Raw genomic sequence first — 19,624 nt, forward strand, 5'->3', positions numbered from 1 at the left:
AGTCCAATCAGCGCGTAAAATGTCTCATAACGTCGCCGTTCCGCCTTGGCTGCCTCTATCTCCTCCGGTGGGCGACGGTATTCACCAGCCTGGTGCAATGGTCCAGCCCCGTCCAGAATTTCCTCTCATGTCCATGATTTCTTGTAGTCCACATAGTTCCTCTGCTGCTCCTTCCCCTGCTCCTTGAGTGCTCATTTTAACTTTTATTGAGACACGTAACAAAACAAGAAAACGTATGAACGCACAGTATTGCAGGCTACACACAGCTATGCAAAAAAACAACTTCCCACAAACAACAGGTGAAAAAGGGCTACCTAAGTATGACTCCCAATCAGCAACAACAATGTACAGCCGTTCCTGATTGAGAGCCATACCAGGCCAACACAAAGAAATATACAACATAGAAAAACCATAGAAATACAAAACATAGAACAAAACCCCAAAACCCCGACAACACAAAACAAACACACCCCTGCCACGCCCTGACCAAACTACAATGACAAATAACCCCTTAACTGGTCAGGACGTGACAGCAACACAATACAATAACGAGGCTATATACAGGGGTACCGGTACCAAGTCACTGTGCGGGGGTACAGCTTAGTCAAGGTAATTTGTACATGTAGGTAGGGGTAAAGTGACTAAGTGTAGACAATAAACAGCGAGTAGCAGCAGTGTAAAAACACAGGGTGGGGGTGTCAATGTGAATAGTCCAGGTGAATAGTCCATTTGATGAATTGTTCAGCAGTCTTGGGGGTAGAGGCTGTTAAGGAGCCTTTTGGACCTAGACTTGGAGCTCTGGTACCGCTTGCCGTACGGTAGCAGAGAGAACATTCTATGACTTGGGTGACTGGAGTCTTTGAAAATTTGGGCCTTTCTCTGACACTGCTTAGTATATAGGTCCTGGATGGCAGGAAGCTTGGACCCAGTGATGTACTGGGCCGTACTCACTACCCTCTGTAGCGCCTTACAGTTGGATGCCGAGCAGTTGCCATACAAGGCGGTGATAGAACCGGTCAGGATGCTCTCGGTGGTGCAGCTTTACAACTTTTTGAGGATCTAGGGACCAATGCCAAATCTTTTTAGTCTCCAGAGGGGGAAAAGGTGTTGTCGTTCCCTCTTCACAACTGTCTTGATGTGTTTGGTCCCGTTCCTTGAAAGCGGCAGCTCTAGCCTTTAGCTCGGTGCGGATATTGCCTGTAATCCATGGCTTCTGGTTGGGGTATGTACGCACGGTCACTGTGGGGACCACGTCTTCGATGCACTTATCGATGAAGGTGGTATAGGTGGTGGTATACTCCTCAATGCCATTGGATGAATCCCGGAACATATTCCAGTCTATTCTAGCAAAACAGTCCTGTAGCGTAGCATCCAAGTCATCTGACCACTTCCGTATTGAGCGAGTCACTGGTACTTCCTGCTTTAGTTTTTTCTTGTAAGAATTATGATTTATGGTTAGATTTGCCAAATGGAGGGCGAGGGAGAGCTTTGTATGCTTCTCTGTGTGTGGAGTAAAGGTGGTCTAGAGTTTTTTTTCCTCTGGTTGCACATGTGACAGACATGCTGGTAGAAATGAGGTAAAACGGATTTAAATTTACCTGCATTAAAGTCCCCGGCCACTAGGAGTGCCGCTTCTGGATGAGCATTTTCTTGTTTGCTTATGGCCATATACAGCTCGTTGAGTGCGGTCTTAGTGCCAGCATAGGTTTGTGGTGGTAAATAGACGGCTACAAATAATACAGATTAAAAAACTCTCTTGGTAGATAGTGTATATATGTTGTATAGTACCAGTCAAAAGTTTGGACACACCTACTCATTTGAGGGTTTTTCTTTATTTTACTATTTTCTACATTGTAGAATGATAGTGAAGACATCAAAACTAAGAAATAACACATATGGAATCATGTAGTAACCAAAAAAGTGTTAAACAAATCAAAGCATATTTTATATTTGAGATTCTTCAAAGTAGCCTCCCTTTGCCTTGATGACAGCTTTGCACTCTCTTGGCATCCTCTCAACCAGCTTCATGAGGTAGTCACCTGGAATGCTTTCCCAAAAGCCTTCTTTTTGATACTTTCATCTATTGGTTTGATCTTCAAATGTAACACATGATATGGGTGTATAAAATAGTATTCACCATATACAACACTTGCCTCATCTTCCCTCCACAGCTGGGACAACCTACATCTTCGGGAGAGGAGGAGCCCTCATCACATACACCTGGCCCCCCAACGACCGGCCGAGCACGCGGGCAGACCGGCTGGCGGTGGGCTTCAGCACGCAGCTCAAGGAGGCCGTGCTGCTCAGGGTGGAGAGTGCCAAGGGACTGGGAGACTACCTGGAGCTGCACATAGTAAGATACTAACACGGGGACCGCAGAGGGGATAGATGGGGTAATGGGTGGGGAGTTGGAGTTGGAGGTGGGACATCATGGAGGTAGAGCAGTACATGGGGTTTGTGGATTGGTGGGGTGAGTGGGTTGGCGGGACAGTATGTTGAAGTGACACAAAGTTGGAGGGACAGTATTTTAGGGGCAGTAGCCTATATTGGAGGGACAGGAGATTGGAGGGACAATCATTTGGAGGGACAGAAGATTGGAGGGACAGTATGTTAGTAGGTTGGAAGGATAATAAGTTTGAGGGAAAGGAGATTGGAGGGACAGGAGAGGGACAAGAGATTGGCTAGACAGGAGATGGACAGTATATTGGAGGAACATGAGAGGGACAGTAGATTGGATAGACAGGAGAGGGACAGTAGATTGGAGGAACAGGAGAGGGACAGTAGATTGGATAGACAGGAGAGGGACATTAGATTGGATAGACAGGAGAGGGACAATAGATTGGATAGACAGGAGAGGGACAGTAGATTGGAGGAACATGAGAGGGACAGTAGATTGGATAGACAGGAGAGGGACAGTAGATTGGAGGAATCAAATCAAATCAAATCAAATTTATTTATATAGCCCTTCGTACATCAGCTGAAATCTCAAAGTGCTGTACAGAAACCCAGCCTAAAACCCCAAACAGCAAGCAATACATGTGAAAGAAGCACGGTGGCTGGGAAAAACTCCCTAGGAAAAACTCCTGAGAAAGGCCAAAAACCTAGGAAGAAACCTAGAGAGGAACCAGGCTATGAGGGGTGGCCAGTCCTCTTCTGGCTGTGCCGGGTGGATATTATAACAGAACATGGTCAAGATGTTAAAATGTTCGTAAATGACCAGCATGGTCAAATAATAATAATCATAGTAATTGTCGAGGGTGCAACAAGCACGTCCGGTGAACAGGTCAGGGTTCCGTAGCCGCAGGCAGAACAGTTGAAACTGGAGCAGCAGCATGGCCAGGTGGACTGGGGACAGCAAGGAGTCATCATGCCAGGTAGTCCTAGGGCTCAGGTCCTCCGAGAGAAAGAAAGAAAGAGAGAATTAGAGAGAGCATATTTACATTCACACAGGACACCGGATAAGACAAGAGAATACTCCAGATGTAACAGACTGACCCTAGCCCCCCGACACATAAACTACTGCAGCATAAATACTGGAGGCTGAGACAGGAGGGATCAGAAGACACTGTGGCCCCATCCGATGATACCCCCGGACAGGGCCAAACAGGCAGGATATAACCCCACCCACTTTGCCAAAGCACAGCCCCCACACCACTAGAGGGATATCTACAACCACCAACTTACCGTCCGAAGACAAGGCCGAGTATAGCCCACAAAGATGTCCGCCACGGCACAACCCAAGGGGGGGGCGCCAACCCAGACAGGAAGACCACGTCAGTGGCTCAACCTACTCAAGTGACGCACCCCTCCCATGGACGGCATGGAAGAACACCAGTAAGTCAGTGACTCAGCCCCTGTAAAAGGGTTAGAGGCAGAGAATCCCAGTGGGAAGAGGGGAACCGACAAGGCAGAGACAGCAAGGGCGGTTCGTTGCTCCAGCCTTTCCGTTCACCTTCACACTCCTGGGCCAGACTATACTTAATCATAGGACCTACTGAAGAGATAAGTCTTCAGTAAAGACTTAAAGGTTGAGACTGAGTCTGCGTCTCTCACATGGGTAGGCAGACCATTCCATAAAAATGGAGCTCTATAGGAGAAAGCCCTACCTCCAGCCGTTTGCTTAGAAATTCTAGGGACAATTAGGAGGCCTGCGTCTTGTGACCGTAGCGTACGTGTAGGTATGTACGGCAGGACCAAATCGGAAAGATAGGTAGGAGCAAGCCCATGTAATGCTTTGTAGGTTAGCAGTAAAACCTTGAAATCAGCCCTTGCCTTAACAGGAAGCCAGTGTAGGGAGGCTAGCACTGGAGTAATATGATCAAATTTTTTGGTTCTAGTCAGGATTCTAGCAGCCGTATTTAGCACTAACTGAAGTTTGTTTAGTGCTTTATCCGGGTAGCCGGAAAGTAGAGCATTGCAGTAGTCGAGCCTAGAAGTAACAAAAGCATGGATTAATTTTTCTGCGTCATTTTTGGACAGAAAGTTTCTGATTTTTGCAATGTTACGTAGATGGAAAAAAGCTGTCCTTGAAGCAGTCTTGATATGTTCTTCAAAAGAGAGATCAGGGTCCAGAGTAACGCCGAGGTCCTTCACAGTTTTATTTGAGACGACTGTACAACCATCCAGATTAATTGTCAGATTCAACAGAAGATCTCTTTGTTTCTTGGGACCTAGGACAAGCATCTCTGTTTTGTCCGAGTTTAAAAGTAGAAAATTTGCAGCCATCCACTTCCTTATGTCTGAAACACAGGATTCTAGCGAGGGCAATTTTGGGGCTTCACCATGTTTCATTGAAATGTACAGCTGTGTGTCGTCCGCATAGCAGTGAAATTTAACATTATGTTTTCGAATGACATCCCCAAGAGGTAAAATATATAGTGAAAACAATAGTGGTCCTAGAACGGAACCTTGAGGAACACCGAAATTTACAATTGATTTGTCAGAGGACGAACCATTCACAGAGACAAACTGATATCTTTCCGACAGATAAGATCTAAACCAGGCCAGAACTTGTCCATGTAGACCAATTTGGGTTTCCAATGTCTCCAAAAGAATGTGGTGATCGATGGTATCAAAAGCGGCACTAAGATCTAGGAGCATGAGGACAGATGCAGAGCCTCGGTCTGACGTCATTAAAAGGTCATTTACCACCTTCACAAGTGCAGTCTCAGTGCTATGATGGGGTCTAAAACCAGACTGAAGCGTTTCGTATACATTGTTTGTCTTCAGGAAGGCAGTGAGTTGCTGCGCAACAACTTTTTCTAAAATTTTTGAGAGGAATGGAAGATTCGATATAGGCCGATAGTTTTTTATAATTTCTGGGTCAAGATTCGGCTTTTTCAAGAGAGGCTTTATTACTGCCACTTTTAGTTAGCTTGGTACACATCCGGTGGATAGAGAGCCGTTTATTATGTTCAACATAGGAGGGCCAAGCACAGGAAGCAGCTCTTTCAGTAGTTTAGTTGGAATAGGGTCCAGTATGCAGCTTGAGGGTTTGGAGGCCATGATTATTTTCATCATTGTGTCAAGAGATATAGTACTAAAACACTTTAGTATCTCCCTTGAGCCAAGGTCCTGGCAGAGTTGTGCAGACTCTGGACAATGAAGCCCTGGAGGAATACCCAGATTTAAAGAGGAGTCCGTAATTTGCTTTCTAATGATCATGATCTTTTCCTCAAAAAAGTTCATAAATGTATTACTGCTGAAGTGAAAGCCATCCTCCATTTGCGAATGCTGCTTTTTAGTTAGCTTTGCGACAGTGTCAAAAAGAAATTTCGGATTGTTCTTATTTTCCTCAATTAAGTTGGAAAAATAGGATGATCGTGCAGCAGTGAGGGCTCTTCGATACTGCACGGTACTGTCTTTCCAAGCTAGTCGGAAGACTTCCAGTTTAGTGTGGCGCCATTTCCGTTCCAATTTTCTGGAAGCTTGCTTCAGAGCTCGTGTATTTTCTGTATACCAGGGAGCTAGTTTCTTATGACAGATGTTTTTAATTTTTAGGGGTGCAACTGCATCTAGGGTATTGCGCAAGGTTGAATTGAGTTCCTCGGTTAGGTGGTTAACTGATTCTTGTCCTCTGACGTCCTTGGGTAGGCAGAGGGAGTCTGGAAGGGCATCAAGGAATCTTTGGGTTGTCTGAGAATTTATAGCACGACTTTTAATCTTCCTTGGTTGGGGTCTGAGCAGATTATTTGTTGCAATTGTAAACGCAATAAAATGGTGGTCCGATAATCCAGGATTATGAGGAAAAACATTAAGATCCACAACATTTATTCCATGGGACAAAACCATGGGTCTAGGAACAGGAGAGGGACATTACATTGGATAGACAGGAGAGGGACAGTAGAGGGACAGTAGAGGGACAATAGATTGGATGGAAAGGAGAGGGACAGGAGAGGGACTGACAGTAGATTGGATGAACAGGAGAGGGACAGGAAGTGAAGTGACTACTCAGTGATCATTGGGCAGCTCTTTACCTGTTATACCCTCTTACCAAACAAATCATTTCTCCATCCATCTTATTTTGACTCTCATATGGTCTAGGTCAGGGATTATTCAAAGCTTACCCTATGAGGTCCGGAGCCTGCTGGTTTTCTGTTCTACCTGATAATTCATTTCCCCACCTGGTGTCCCAGGTCTAAATCAGTCACAGATTAGAGGGGACCAATGAAAAAAACGCAGTGGAACTTGCTTCGAGGTCTAGAGTTGAGCTTCAGCGGTCTATGTAAAGAGAACCCGAAAGATAACTTTATAAGGCAATTAAAGGACATCCGGCCCTTTTAAAAAGGCATTAATGCTGCCTTTAAATGTCTCATTGACCTGTGTGCTCACTGCTCTCTGGCTGCCGACGAGATTCAAAACCCATATTATTTTAATGGATGACGTTCTGTTCATTATCAGCTGGCTGCCGAACCCAGTGGCTTTGTTCTTCTCACTGTGTTGCTGGTGTCAAACACGCACGCGCACACACGCACGCGCACACACGCACGCGCACACACGCATACACAAACACACACACATGCAAGCACACGCACACAGATGCAGACACGCGCACACACACACACACACACACACACACACACACACACACACACACACACACACACACACACACACACGCATGCACACGCATACACACGCATACACACGCATACACACGCATACACACGCATACACACACACCCTTCCCTGCAGGTATGAAGAGAGGCTGGTGCCAGGTGCTATTCTAGACTGTGCTGTCACTGTCTCCATGATTCCTCTTTCTCTGTCTCTGGGCTCACACTGACTAACTACAGCCTTCAAGGCAGAGTGAAAATAGTGCTGCTATCCCCTACTTTCTGCTCCTCTTTTCCTCTCCTCCCTCATCCACCCATCAGTCTATCTACCCTTAGGTGGATGTGGGGACTGAGTGTGCGTGTGCATGCATGTACGTGTGTGTGCGTTTGTGTGCGTGTGTGTGTGTTTAACACTTCTCCCTTTTCTTTACTCTGACCCCAATGCGTTTGGTTTGCTGCTGCCTAGAAGGCACAGGGACACATTTGACCCGGGGTCAAGCCTCATTCAGCACTGTGTTTGGGACTATTGCTGGGAGGGACAGACAGAGAAACACACATACACACACACACGATCAATTACCTCGTACCCCTGCACATCGACTGGTACTGGTACTGGTACCCTGTGTAGATAAGTTATTGTGTATTAATTATTACTTTTATTATTACGTGTTTTACTTTATTATTATTTCTCTACTTTATTTATCTCACTGTAAGTCTACAGCTGTTGTTTATGAAGCATTCATTTGATTTGATTTGAAAAATTCTTGCTCAGTGTTGGGGTTTCATACCACAGGTCAAGGCCAAAAACAATGTTCTCACTGGTATGTCATTAATAATCATCCTCAGAGGGTATTGAAAGAAATCATATTTATAGTATTGCAATTTCCCACCTGAATTGTCACTTCTATTTGGTCCATTAATGTGTAAAAAGTTAAGGGGAATACTTTCCGAATGCAGTTTACATAACCTGGCCTTCTACGTCACTCTATATCACCCATCCTTCTATATCGCCCATCCTTCTATATCACCCATCCTTCTATATCACCTAGCCATCTATATCACCTAGCCTGCTATATCACCTAGCCTTCTATATCACCTAGCCTTCTATATCACCTAGCCTTCTATATCACCTAGCCTTCTATATCACCTAGCCTTCTATATCACCCAGCCTTCTATATCACCCATCCTTCTATATCACCTAGCCTTCTATATCACCTAGCCTTCTATATCACCCATCCTTCTATATCACCTAGCCTTCTATATCACCTAGCCTTCTATATCACCTAGCCTTCTATATCACCCATCCTTCTATATCACCTAGCCTTCTATATCACCTAGCCTTCTATATCACCCATCCTTCTATATCACCTAGCCTTCTATATCACCTAGCCTTCTATATCACCTAGCCTGCTATATCACCCATCCTTCTATATCACCTAGCCTTCTATATCACCTAGCCTTCTATATCACATAGCTTTCTATATCACCCATCCTTCTATATCACCTAGCCTTCTATATCACCTAGTCTTCTATATCACCCATCCTTCTATATCACCTAGCCTTCTATATCCCCTAGCCTTCAATATCACCTAGCCTTCTACATCACCTAGCCTTCTATATCACCTAGCATTCTATATCACCAAGCTTTCTATATTGCCTAGCCCTCTATATCACCTAGCCTTCTATATCACCTAGCCTTCTATATCACCCATCCTTCTATATCACCTAGCCTTCTATATCACCTAGCCTTCTATATCACCTAGCCTTCTATATCACCCATCCTTCTATATCACCTAGCCTTCTATATCACCTAGCCTTCTATATCACCCATCCTTCTATATCACCTAGCCTTCTATATCACCTAGCCTTCTATATCACCTAGCCTTCTATATCACCCATCCTTCTATATCACCCATCCTTCTATATCACCTAGCCTTCTATATCACCTAGCCTTCTATATCGCCTAGCCTGCTATATCACCCATCCTTCTATATCACCTAGCCTTCTATATCACCTAGCCTTCTATATCACATAGCTTTCTATATCACCCATCCTTCTATATCACCTAGCCTTCTATATCACCTAGTCTTCTATATCACCCATCCTTCTATATCACCTAGCCTTCTATATCCCCTAGCCTTCTATATCACCTAGCCTTCTACATCACCTAGCCTTCTATATCACCTAGCCTTCTATATCACCTAGCCCTCTATATCAAACTATATCACCTGACCTTCTACATCACCTAGCCTTCAATATCACCTAGCCTTCTATATCACCTAGCCTTCTATATCACCTAGCCTTCTATATCACCTAGCCTTCTATATCACCCATCCTTCTATATCACCCATCCTTCTATATCACCTAGCCTTCTATATCACCCATCCTTCTATATCACCCATCCTTCTACATCACCTAGCCTTCAATATCACCTAGCCTTCTATATCACCTAGCCTTCTATATCACCTAGCCTTCTATATCACCCATCCTTCTATATCACCCATCCTTCTATATCACCTAGCCTTCTATATCACACGATATCAGCTAGCCTTCTATATCACCTAGCCTTCTATATCCCCTAGCCTTCTATATCACCCATCCTTCTATATCACCTAGCCTTCTATGTTACCTATCTTTCTATATCACCTAGCCTTCTATATCACCTAGCCTTCTATATCACCTAGCCTTCTATATCACCTAGCCTTCTATATCACCTAGCCTTCTATATCCCCCATCCTTCTATATCACCCATCCTTCTATATCACCCAGCCTTCTATATCACCTAGCCTTCTATATCACCTAGCCTGCTATATCACCTAGCCTGCTATATCACCTAGCCTTCTATATCACATAGCTTTCTATATCACCTAGTTGTATATATGACCGATCCTTCTATATGACCTATCCTCCTATATCACACAATATCACCTAGCCTTCTATATCACACTATATCATCAGGGACTTCCATCCCATCCCATCGACTTTGTACAATCACAGTGGGCATATCAGAGTGGTGAGTCCGGAATGGCAGCCTATTCCCTACGGGCCCTGGTCAAAAGTAGTACACTACATAGGGAATGGGGTACCATTTAGGACGCAACCAGTATCAGTGTGAGGGAATTACGGGTCTGTAGGTTTCGTTATAGGGCTGATGAGCGCTGGGTTGACCTTGGGTTGACCATGCTGACTGTCTGGACGTCTGAGAAGCTCCCTGCTTTATTTTATTATACGGAGTCCACCCTCTCCCCACTTCTTACTCCTTCATTCTCACTCATTGTTGATTTTCTCTCTCTCTCTCTCGTTCTCTCTCTCTCTCTCTCTCTTGCCTCGCTCTCTGTTGTCCTCCCGCTCCTCCCCCCATCACTTCAGGCCATCAGCCTCTCTCCCAGCTCTTTTTCTGCACCTCTCCCACTGGAATTACTTTTGATTTGCTCCGCGCTCCTCCCGAGTCTTTCACCTAAAAGAGTCCCCTCTCCCCCTGTGTAACAGTGCTTCTTTAATTACTATCAGCTCCATGGTAGAGGACAGAGGCAAGTTACTGTAGGACCAGGACTGGGGGCTGTACCTTCGTATATCATGATGCTTTATAAGGGTCTCATGGGCAAGTGTAAATCCAGTCTGACGTGTGTCTAGTAAATCTGATGTGGGTATAGTCTGTGGGGTAATCAATTTTGATTGTGGATATCGATTGCCATATCACTAAAGCTCTCTTACATCTAGGAGCTCAAAGAGATACAGAAAGTTCTGTGGGGACACTTTTCACTTTACATTACACAGGCCTTATTCCAGCGCAATGGATTTACCCATGTAATTACATTGTAACACACTAGTAGGTGACTGATTGTTTCTCCATGACTAGGAGAGAAATATGTATATTAATATAAATATAAAATAATACAATAATATAAACAGTACCAGTCAAAAGTTTAGACACACCTACTCATTTAAGTTTTTATTTTTACTATATACTACATTGTAGAATATATTTTATATTTGAGATTTTTCAAAGTTGCCACCCTTTGCCTTGATGACAGCTTTGCACACTCTTGGCATTCTCTCAACCAACTTCACCTGGAATGCTTTTCTAACAGTCTTGAAGGAGTTCCCACATATGCTGAGTACTGAGCTGATTTTCCTTCACTTTGCGGTCCAACTCATCCCAAACCATCTCAATTGGGTTGAGGTTGGGTGATTGTGGAATTCTAAATAAATCACTGACAGTGTCACCAGGAAAGCACCCCCACACCATCACACCTCCTCCTCCATTCTTTATGGTGGGAGCTACACATGCAGAGATCATCCGTTCACCTACTCTGCATCTCACAAAGACACGACGGTTGGAACCAAAAATCTAAAATTTGGACTCATCAGACCAAAGGACAGATTTCCACCGGTCTAATGTCCATTGCGCGTGTTTCTTGGCACAAGCAAGTCTCTTTTTCTTATTGGTGTCCTTTAGTAGTGGTTTCTTTGCAGCAATTCGACCATGAAGGCCTGATTCACGCCGTCTCCTCTGAACAGTTGATGTTGAGATGTGTCTGTTACTTGAACTCTGTGAAGCATTTATTTGGGTTGCAATTTCTGAGGCTGGTAACTCTAATGAGCTTGTCCTCTGCAGCAGAGGAAGCTCTGGGTCTTCCTTTCCTGTGGCGTTCCTCATGAAAGCCAATTTCATCATAGCGCCTGACGGTTTTTGCGACTGCACTTGATTGACTGACCTTCATGTCTTAAAGTAATGATGGACTGTCAGTTCTCTTTGCTTATTTGATCTGTTCTTACCATAATATAGACTTGGTATACCACCCCTACCTTGTCACAACACAACTGTATGTGTATATATATATCTATATATATCACAGGAGGTTGGTGGCACCGGCCTCGTGGTAATGGCTGGAGCAAAATAGGTGGAATGGTATCAAATACTCCAAACACATTTGGTTGATTCCATTCCATTTGCTTCGAGCCGTCCTCCCCTCAGCAGCCTCCACTGATATATATATATATATATATATACAGGATTTCCTTCCCTACCCGACTCAACCGTCTCCATGTAGCCTCCACAAGTGAGGACAGACACAACATACAAACACAGAAGCCACTCATTACAGGAAGTAACACGGTGTTGACGGATGCCCATTGGAACCCTCTGTGAAACCGCAAAGGCTGGCTCTCCGGGCTGCATCTGGGGTTGGTCTGAGTAATGATATGCATTGGCCCTATGTCTAGCTCACAGCACCCCGCCCTGCACACACACCAAGAGAGGGAGACACAGACACAGTTACACAGTTACACACACACACACACACACACACACACACACACACACACCAAGAGAGGGAGGCACACACACACACAAACACACACACACACACACCAAGAGAGGGAGACACACACACACACACACACACACACACATACACACACAGCAAGAGAGGGAGAGACACACACATGCGTGCACACACACGTGCAAGGACACACACTGTCTGTTACTGTCACACACACACACACACACATACACACACACACAGACACACAAAGGGTCCAAAAGAGCTCTGGTCCAAGTTAGTGCACTGTATAAAACATAGGGTTCCATTTGGGACGGACCACTGTGTGCTTTTATATGGCCAACAAAGTGAGCTTGTTATTCATCAACTCAACGGCCTCCATTTTGGAGTGATGGGTCACCGATGCTGAAGATAGTTCCCTTATCAGTCATCTCTTAGAAGCCACTTCCTTGTTAAGTTACAGGATCATCACGGTGAATTGCCCATTTATCTGAAGTGTAGGTGATTTGTAGATCATTCACCACAGTTCTAAAGTTAGCTGACAAGCAGGACCAAACTTCTAGAGGAGAAAGCGAGGGAGAGACAGTCAGTGTATATCTGTGTTCCTAACAAATGACAGTCGTTATGTTTACAATATGTGAGTTGTCACGGTAACGGCTTTATCCGACCTGACCTCATCTGCAGTTATATTGCAGAAGCGACCAGGAGTCTGGGCCCCGCCAGTCTGTTTGTCAACGAGCTGTCCTGGGTCATCGCATTAAATAAGCCAAGCGCGGATTACATGTTAGGGGCCCCATTCCCTAGAAGACCCATACTATCTGATGTCTAGTGTGACGGTGCCAGGTTCTCCGTAAACGATGGAGAAGTGTATGTCAGGGTCACTGTGAAGTATGGCTCTTACCATTTTTCCAACAGAATTTCTGAGGACCACATTTTTGCTACATTAACATTTTTACACCAACAAATAACCTTAAATTCATTACATTTTCATCTCTTCTCAAAGAATTCACCAGTAAATGCATTTACCCAATAAAAAAAACAAATTCTCTAAATGATCTTTCTCAAAATTATTTGTATGTTGTCCCATACAATAATCTGTCCTCTAAATGTTGCGGCCCCACAGCAGTCCCCCCCAGCTTTGAATACCACTGCTAAGGAACAGACACACTCATAATCTCATCTCATCTCTCCCCTCCCCTTCTTCCCTTTCCTCTTAAACGAGTGTCACTTTAAAAAATGGAGTCCCCTTCATCTTGCCGACGGGGGAGAAAAGACACAAGCCTCTTCTCAGCGTGCGTGGGGCGGGGCGGCTATCGATTAATCCTGCCTCTGCGGCCCACTAATGAATTTCCTCCACATGGGTGGAGTGCTGACAGCCTCGCCTGAAGGCCTCCACCTGGCTCTCTGTGCTCTTCCTGCTTTCCGTGGTTTTCCTGTCCCCTCCCCCGGGGGGAGGGGGATGCTGCTCTGAGGCGAGTGCCCCCTACAAGTCTGGGATGCTTTGGGGAATTAGCACCGATTAGTTTCAGGCTCCACAGCTGCAGTAAACTGTCTCGGTATGGAATCAGAGATTGAACCAAAATGACCAGATAAAGTCTAAGCAATGAATGGACAGTTAGACCTTTTAACCATTGTGGTTGATTATATTCTGAGAAATACAGACAACCACCCAGGTAGGCTAGGCACCTAGGTAGAAAGGTAGCTAACTAGGTGGATAGGTATTAGAACAGGTACCTTGCTGTGTTTGTAGTTGCGGTGGCGATGAGGCTGTGAATGCCCAGTGAGTTCTGGGTGTGAATGCCCAGTGAGTTCTGGGTGTGAATGCCCTGTTAGTAAATAGATTGCCTCCCTAGGTGATCTAATTCCCTGGGGAAGAGGGGAGAGAGGGTACACCGCAGCACCCATTCACTCACTACGGCTAAAGAGTGCATAAGTTATATCCACCACATGCATGGGTTCAAATAGTGTTTGTTTTCATTCAAATTCTTTGTTCTTTCTATTGATTCTGTCCAGAGTGCCAGATCCATTTTGGACTGTTGTACTATTGGGACGATTTGATTGGTTCCATTGCACCAGGCTACCTCAGCCAAGTGCGGCTGAAATATTTGAAAGATAACACCCAGATTTGGTATTCTAGTATCTGTTGTCAAGGAAGTGAGTTCGTGTTTATACAGGATCTCCCGCCCTCACTTACCATCAACCAATCATGAGCCCTCTACACTGTTACAAAACTTGAGAGGTGTACAACGATGCGGTACAGAGCTCAATTTGGCCTCTACGTGCCTCCAGAGGCTCCGCAGTTGTGACACACCCTCCATACAACGCCTACGACCACATTTTCGGGTGACGCATACATTTGCTCTTAGAAATCAAAGCATATATGGGCTGCATGATGCGACAATAGGCTATTGATGATTTGAGAAAGTCGCAAGTGTTCCTTGCCTCAGGCTGCGCAGATGTTTTCTCATCAAGTGATCATATTTTCAAATCAAATGTTATTTGTCACATGCGCCGAATACAGTTGGTGTAGACTTTACTGTGAAACGCTTGCTTACGAGCCCTTCCCAACAATGCAGAGTTTAAAACTAAAATACCCCGTTCAAAGGCACTTCAATCTTTTCTCTTGCCCATTCACCCTCTGAATGGCAAACATACACAATCCATGTCTCAATTGTCTCAAGGCTTAAAACTCCTTCTTTAACCTGTCTCCTCCCCTTTATCTACACTGATTGAAGTGGATTTAACAAGTGACATCAATAAGGGATCATAGCTTTCACCTGGATTCACCTGGTCAGTCAATGTCATGGAAAGAGCAGGTGTTTTACTGTTTTGTACACTCAGTGTACAACGGTACAATCATTATTTAAATTCTGATTTTTTTCCGGACTTGGGCTCATATATACATATATATATATATATATATATATATATATACATACATATATATATACATATATATATATTTATATATATACACGTATATATATACATATATATATATTTATATATATGTATATATATACATATATACATGTGTATATATATATACATATATGTATATATATACATATATATATACATATATATTTATATATATACGTATATATATACATATATATATACATATATATATACATATATATACGTATATATATATACAAAACACCCATATACATGTTAGATATTATGTATACACATAGGCCTATATATATATATATAATTATATATATATATATATATATATTTATATATATACGTATATATACATATATATTTATATATATACGTATATATATACGTATATACGTATATATATATATATATATATACGTATATACGTATATATATATATATATATATATATATATATATATATATATATATATATATATAATTATATATATAGGCCTATGTGTATACATAATATCTAACATGTATATGGGTGTTTTGTATCAATAACCACCTTAGAAAGCGCTGTCCGTTTCATTGTGTTAGACTTTGAAACAACATCCACAACGACCATGTTTTCCACTCAGTTTCATATTGCAATAGTTTTTATTGGTTTTACAAATAGATATCAAGAAAGAACATAATGGACAGTAACAAAATAAATGCTGATACTATCCTATGCTACAGCTGTTGGACAATAAAAGAAAACATATTTACAGTACCAGTCAAACATTTGGACACACCTACTGATTCAAGGGTTTTTCTTTATTTTTACTATTTTCTACATTGCAGAATAAAAGTGAAGACATCAAAACTATGTATTGAGTTAATCCAATAGCATTGAGTTCAAAAAACAAAACAACAAACCGTGACGCAAAGGTGAAACATACACTACTCAAAAACAATCTCCAACAAACCCAGGTGGAAAAAACCCTACTTAAGTATGATCTCCAATTAGAGACAACGAGGACCAGATGCCTCTAATTGAAGATCATCCAAAATAAAACCCCAACATAGAAATACAAAACTAGACCCTGACAACATAGAAATAGAAAATATAGAAAAAAACCTGTCACGCCCTGACCTAATCTTCCACAGAAAATAACATATTTCTATGGTCAGGACGTGACAATAGCACTGCGTTAATCCAATAGTATTGAGTTAATCCAATAGCACTGCGTTAATCCAATAGTATTGAGTTAATCCAATAGCACTGAGTTAATCCAATAGCACTGAGTTAATCCAATAGCACTGAGTTATTCCAATAGCACTGAGTTATTCCAATAGCACTGAGTTAATCCAATAGCACTGAGTTAATCCAATAGCACTGAGTTAATCCAATAGTATTGATTTAATCCAATAGTATTGAGTCAATCCAATAGCATTGAGTCAATCCAATAGCACTGAGTTAATCCAATAATATTGAGTTAATCCAATAGAATTGAGTTAATCCAATAGCACTGAGTTAATCCAATAGCATTGAGTTAATGCAATAGCACTGAGTCAATCCAATAGCATTGAGTTATTCCAATAGCACTGAGTTAATCCCATAGCACTGAGTTAATCCCATAGCGCTGAGTTAATCTGATAGCATTGAGTCAATCCAATAGCATTGAGTTAATCCAATAGAATTGAGTTAATCCAATTGCATTAAATTAATCCAATAGTATTGAGTTAATCCAATAGTTCTGAGTTAATCCAATTGTTCTGAGTTAATCCAATAGTATTGAGTTAATCAAATCGCATTAAGTTAATCCAATAGAATTGAATTAATCAAATAGTACTATGTTAATACAATAGCATTGAGTTAATCCAATTGCATTAAATTAATCCAATAGTATTGAGATAATCCAATAATATTGAGTTAATCCAATAGCACTGAGTTAATCCAATAGCACTGAGTTAATCCAATAGCATTGAGTTAATCCAATAGAATTGAGTTAATCCAATTGCATTAAATTAATCCAATAGTATTGAGTTAATCCAATAGTTCTGAGTTAATCCAATTGTTCTGAGTTAATCCAATAGTATTGAGTTAATCAAATCGCATTAAGTTAATCCAATAGAATTGAATTAATCAAATAGTACTGTGTTAATACAATAGCATTGAGTTAATCCAATTGCATTAAATTAATCCAATAGTATTGAGTTAATCCAATAATATTGAGTTAATCCAATAGCACTGAGTTAATCCAAAACCACTGAGTTAATCCAATACCCCGAAGTTAATCCAATACCACTGAGTTAATCCAATACCACTGAGTTAATCCAATAGCATTGAGTTAATCCAATAGCACTGAGTTAATCCAATAGCATTGAGTTAATTCAATAGCGATCCAATAGCACTGAGTTAATCCAATATAATTTAGTTAATCCAATAGTATTGAGTTATTCGAATAGCATTGAGTTAATCCAATATAATTGAGTTAATCCAATAGCATTGAGTTAATTCAATAGCGATCCAATACCACTGAGTTAATCCTATACCACTGAGTTAATCCAATAGCATTGAGTCAATCCAATAGCACTGAGTCAATCCAATAGCATTAAGTCAATCCAATAGCATTGAGTCAATCCAATAGCATTGAGTTACTCCAATACCACTGAGTTAATCCAATACCACTGAGTTAATCCAATAGCATTGAGTTAATCCAATTGTATTGAGTTAATCCAATAGTATTGAGTTAATCCAATAGCGTTGAGTTAATCCAATAGCACTGAGTTAATCCAATAGCACTGAGTTAATCAATACCACTAAATTCATCCAATACCACTGAGTTAATCCAATACCACTGAGTTAATCCAATACCACTGAGTTAATCCAATAGCATTGAGTTAATCCAATAGTATTGAGTTAATCCAATAGCACTGAGTTAATCCAATGTAATTGAGTTAATCCAATAGTATTGACTTAATCCAATAGTATTGAGTCAATCCGATAGCATTGAGTCAATCCAATAGCATTGAGTCAATCCAATACCACTGAGTTAATCCAATAATATTGAGTTAATCCAATAGAATTGAGTTAATCCAATAGCACTGAGTTAATCCAATAGCACTGAGTTAATCCAATAGCATTGAGTTAATCCAATAGCATTGAGTTAATCCAATAGCATTGAGTTATTCCAATAGCACTGAGTTAATCCAATAGCACTGAGTTAATCTGATAGCATTGAGTCAATCCAATATAATTGAGTTAATCCAATATAATTGAGTTAATACAATAGTATTGACTTAATCCAATAGTATTGAGTCAATCCGATAGTATTGAGTCAATCCAATAGCATTGAGTCAATCCAATACCACTGAGTTAATCCAATAATATTGAGTTAATCCAAAAGTATTGAGTTAATCCAATAGTATTAAATTAATCCAATAGTAATGAGTTAATCCAATAACACTGACTTAATCTAATAGTATTGAGTCAATCCGATAGTATTGAGTCAATCCAATAGCACTGAGTTAATCCAATAATATTGCGTTAATCCAATAGAATTGAGTTAATCCAATAGCACTGAGTTAATCCAATAGCACTGAGTTAATCCAATAGCACTGAGTTAATCCCATAGCACTGAGTTAATCCAATAGCATTGAATTAATCCGATAGCATTGAGTCAATCTAATAGCACTGAGGTAATCCAATATAATTGAGTTAATCCAATAGTATTGACTTAATCCAATAGTATTGAGTCAATCCGACAGTATTGAGTCAATCCAATAGCATTGAGTCAATCCAATACCACTGAGTTAATCCAATAATATTGAGTTAATCCAATAGTATTGAGTTAATCCAATAGTATTAAATTAATCCAATAGTAATGAGTTAATCCAATAGCACTGAGTTAATCCAATAGCATTGAGTTAATCCAATAGTATTGAGTTAATCCAATAGCTCTGAGTTAATCCAATAGCACTGAGTTAATCCAATAGCACTGAGTTAATCCAATAGCACTGAGTTAATCTAATAGCATTGAGTCAATCCAATAGCATTGAGTCAGTCCAATAGCATTGAGTCAATCCAATAGCATTGAGTCAGTCCAATAGCATTGAGTCAGTCCAATAGCATTGAGTTAATCCAAATTAATTGAGTCAATCCAATAGCATTGAGTTAATCCAGTACCACTGTGTTAATACAATAGCATTGAGTTAATCCAATAGCATTGAGTTAATCGAATAGCATTGAGTTAATCCAATAGTATTAAATTAACCCAATAGCACTGAGTTAATCCAATAGCACTGAGTTAATCCAATAGTATTGAGTTAATCCAATAGTATTGAGTTAATCCAATAGTATTGAGTTAATCCAATAGTATTGAGTTAATCCAATAGCATTGC

The 19,624-nt window shown here is 41.4% G+C and overlaps 2 protein-coding genes across 2 annotated transcripts in view; both read left to right on the plus strand.

Annotated features, from left to right (window-relative positions):
• LOC115199226 (neurexin-2-like) overlaps positions 1-2,365 on the plus strand; it is an 840,225-nt gene extending 837,860 nt beyond the window's left edge. The window contains exon 18 of the mRNA XM_029761850.1: positions 2,172-2,365. Within this exon, the coding sequence (XP_029617710.1) occupies positions 2,172-2,365 (194 nt within the window). The remainder of the gene's footprint in view (positions 1-2,171) is intronic.
• A 31-nt stretch (positions 2,366-2,396) lies between these two features.
• The window catches only part of LOC115199227 (neurexin-2-beta-like), a 157,615-nt gene continuing 140,387 nt past the window's right edge, over positions 2,397-19,624 (plus strand). The window contains exon 1 of the mRNA XM_029761851.1: positions 2,397-2,420. Coding sequence (XP_029617711.1) covers positions 2,397-2,420 — 24 coding nt within the window. The remainder of the gene's footprint in view (positions 2,421-19,624) is intronic.

This window comes from Salmo trutta, chromosome 8 (assembly GCF_901001165.1).
Source record: "Salmo trutta chromosome 8, fSalTru1.1, whole genome shotgun sequence".
Taxonomy (NCBI): domain Eukaryota; kingdom Metazoa; phylum Chordata; class Actinopteri; order Salmoniformes; family Salmonidae; genus Salmo; species Salmo trutta.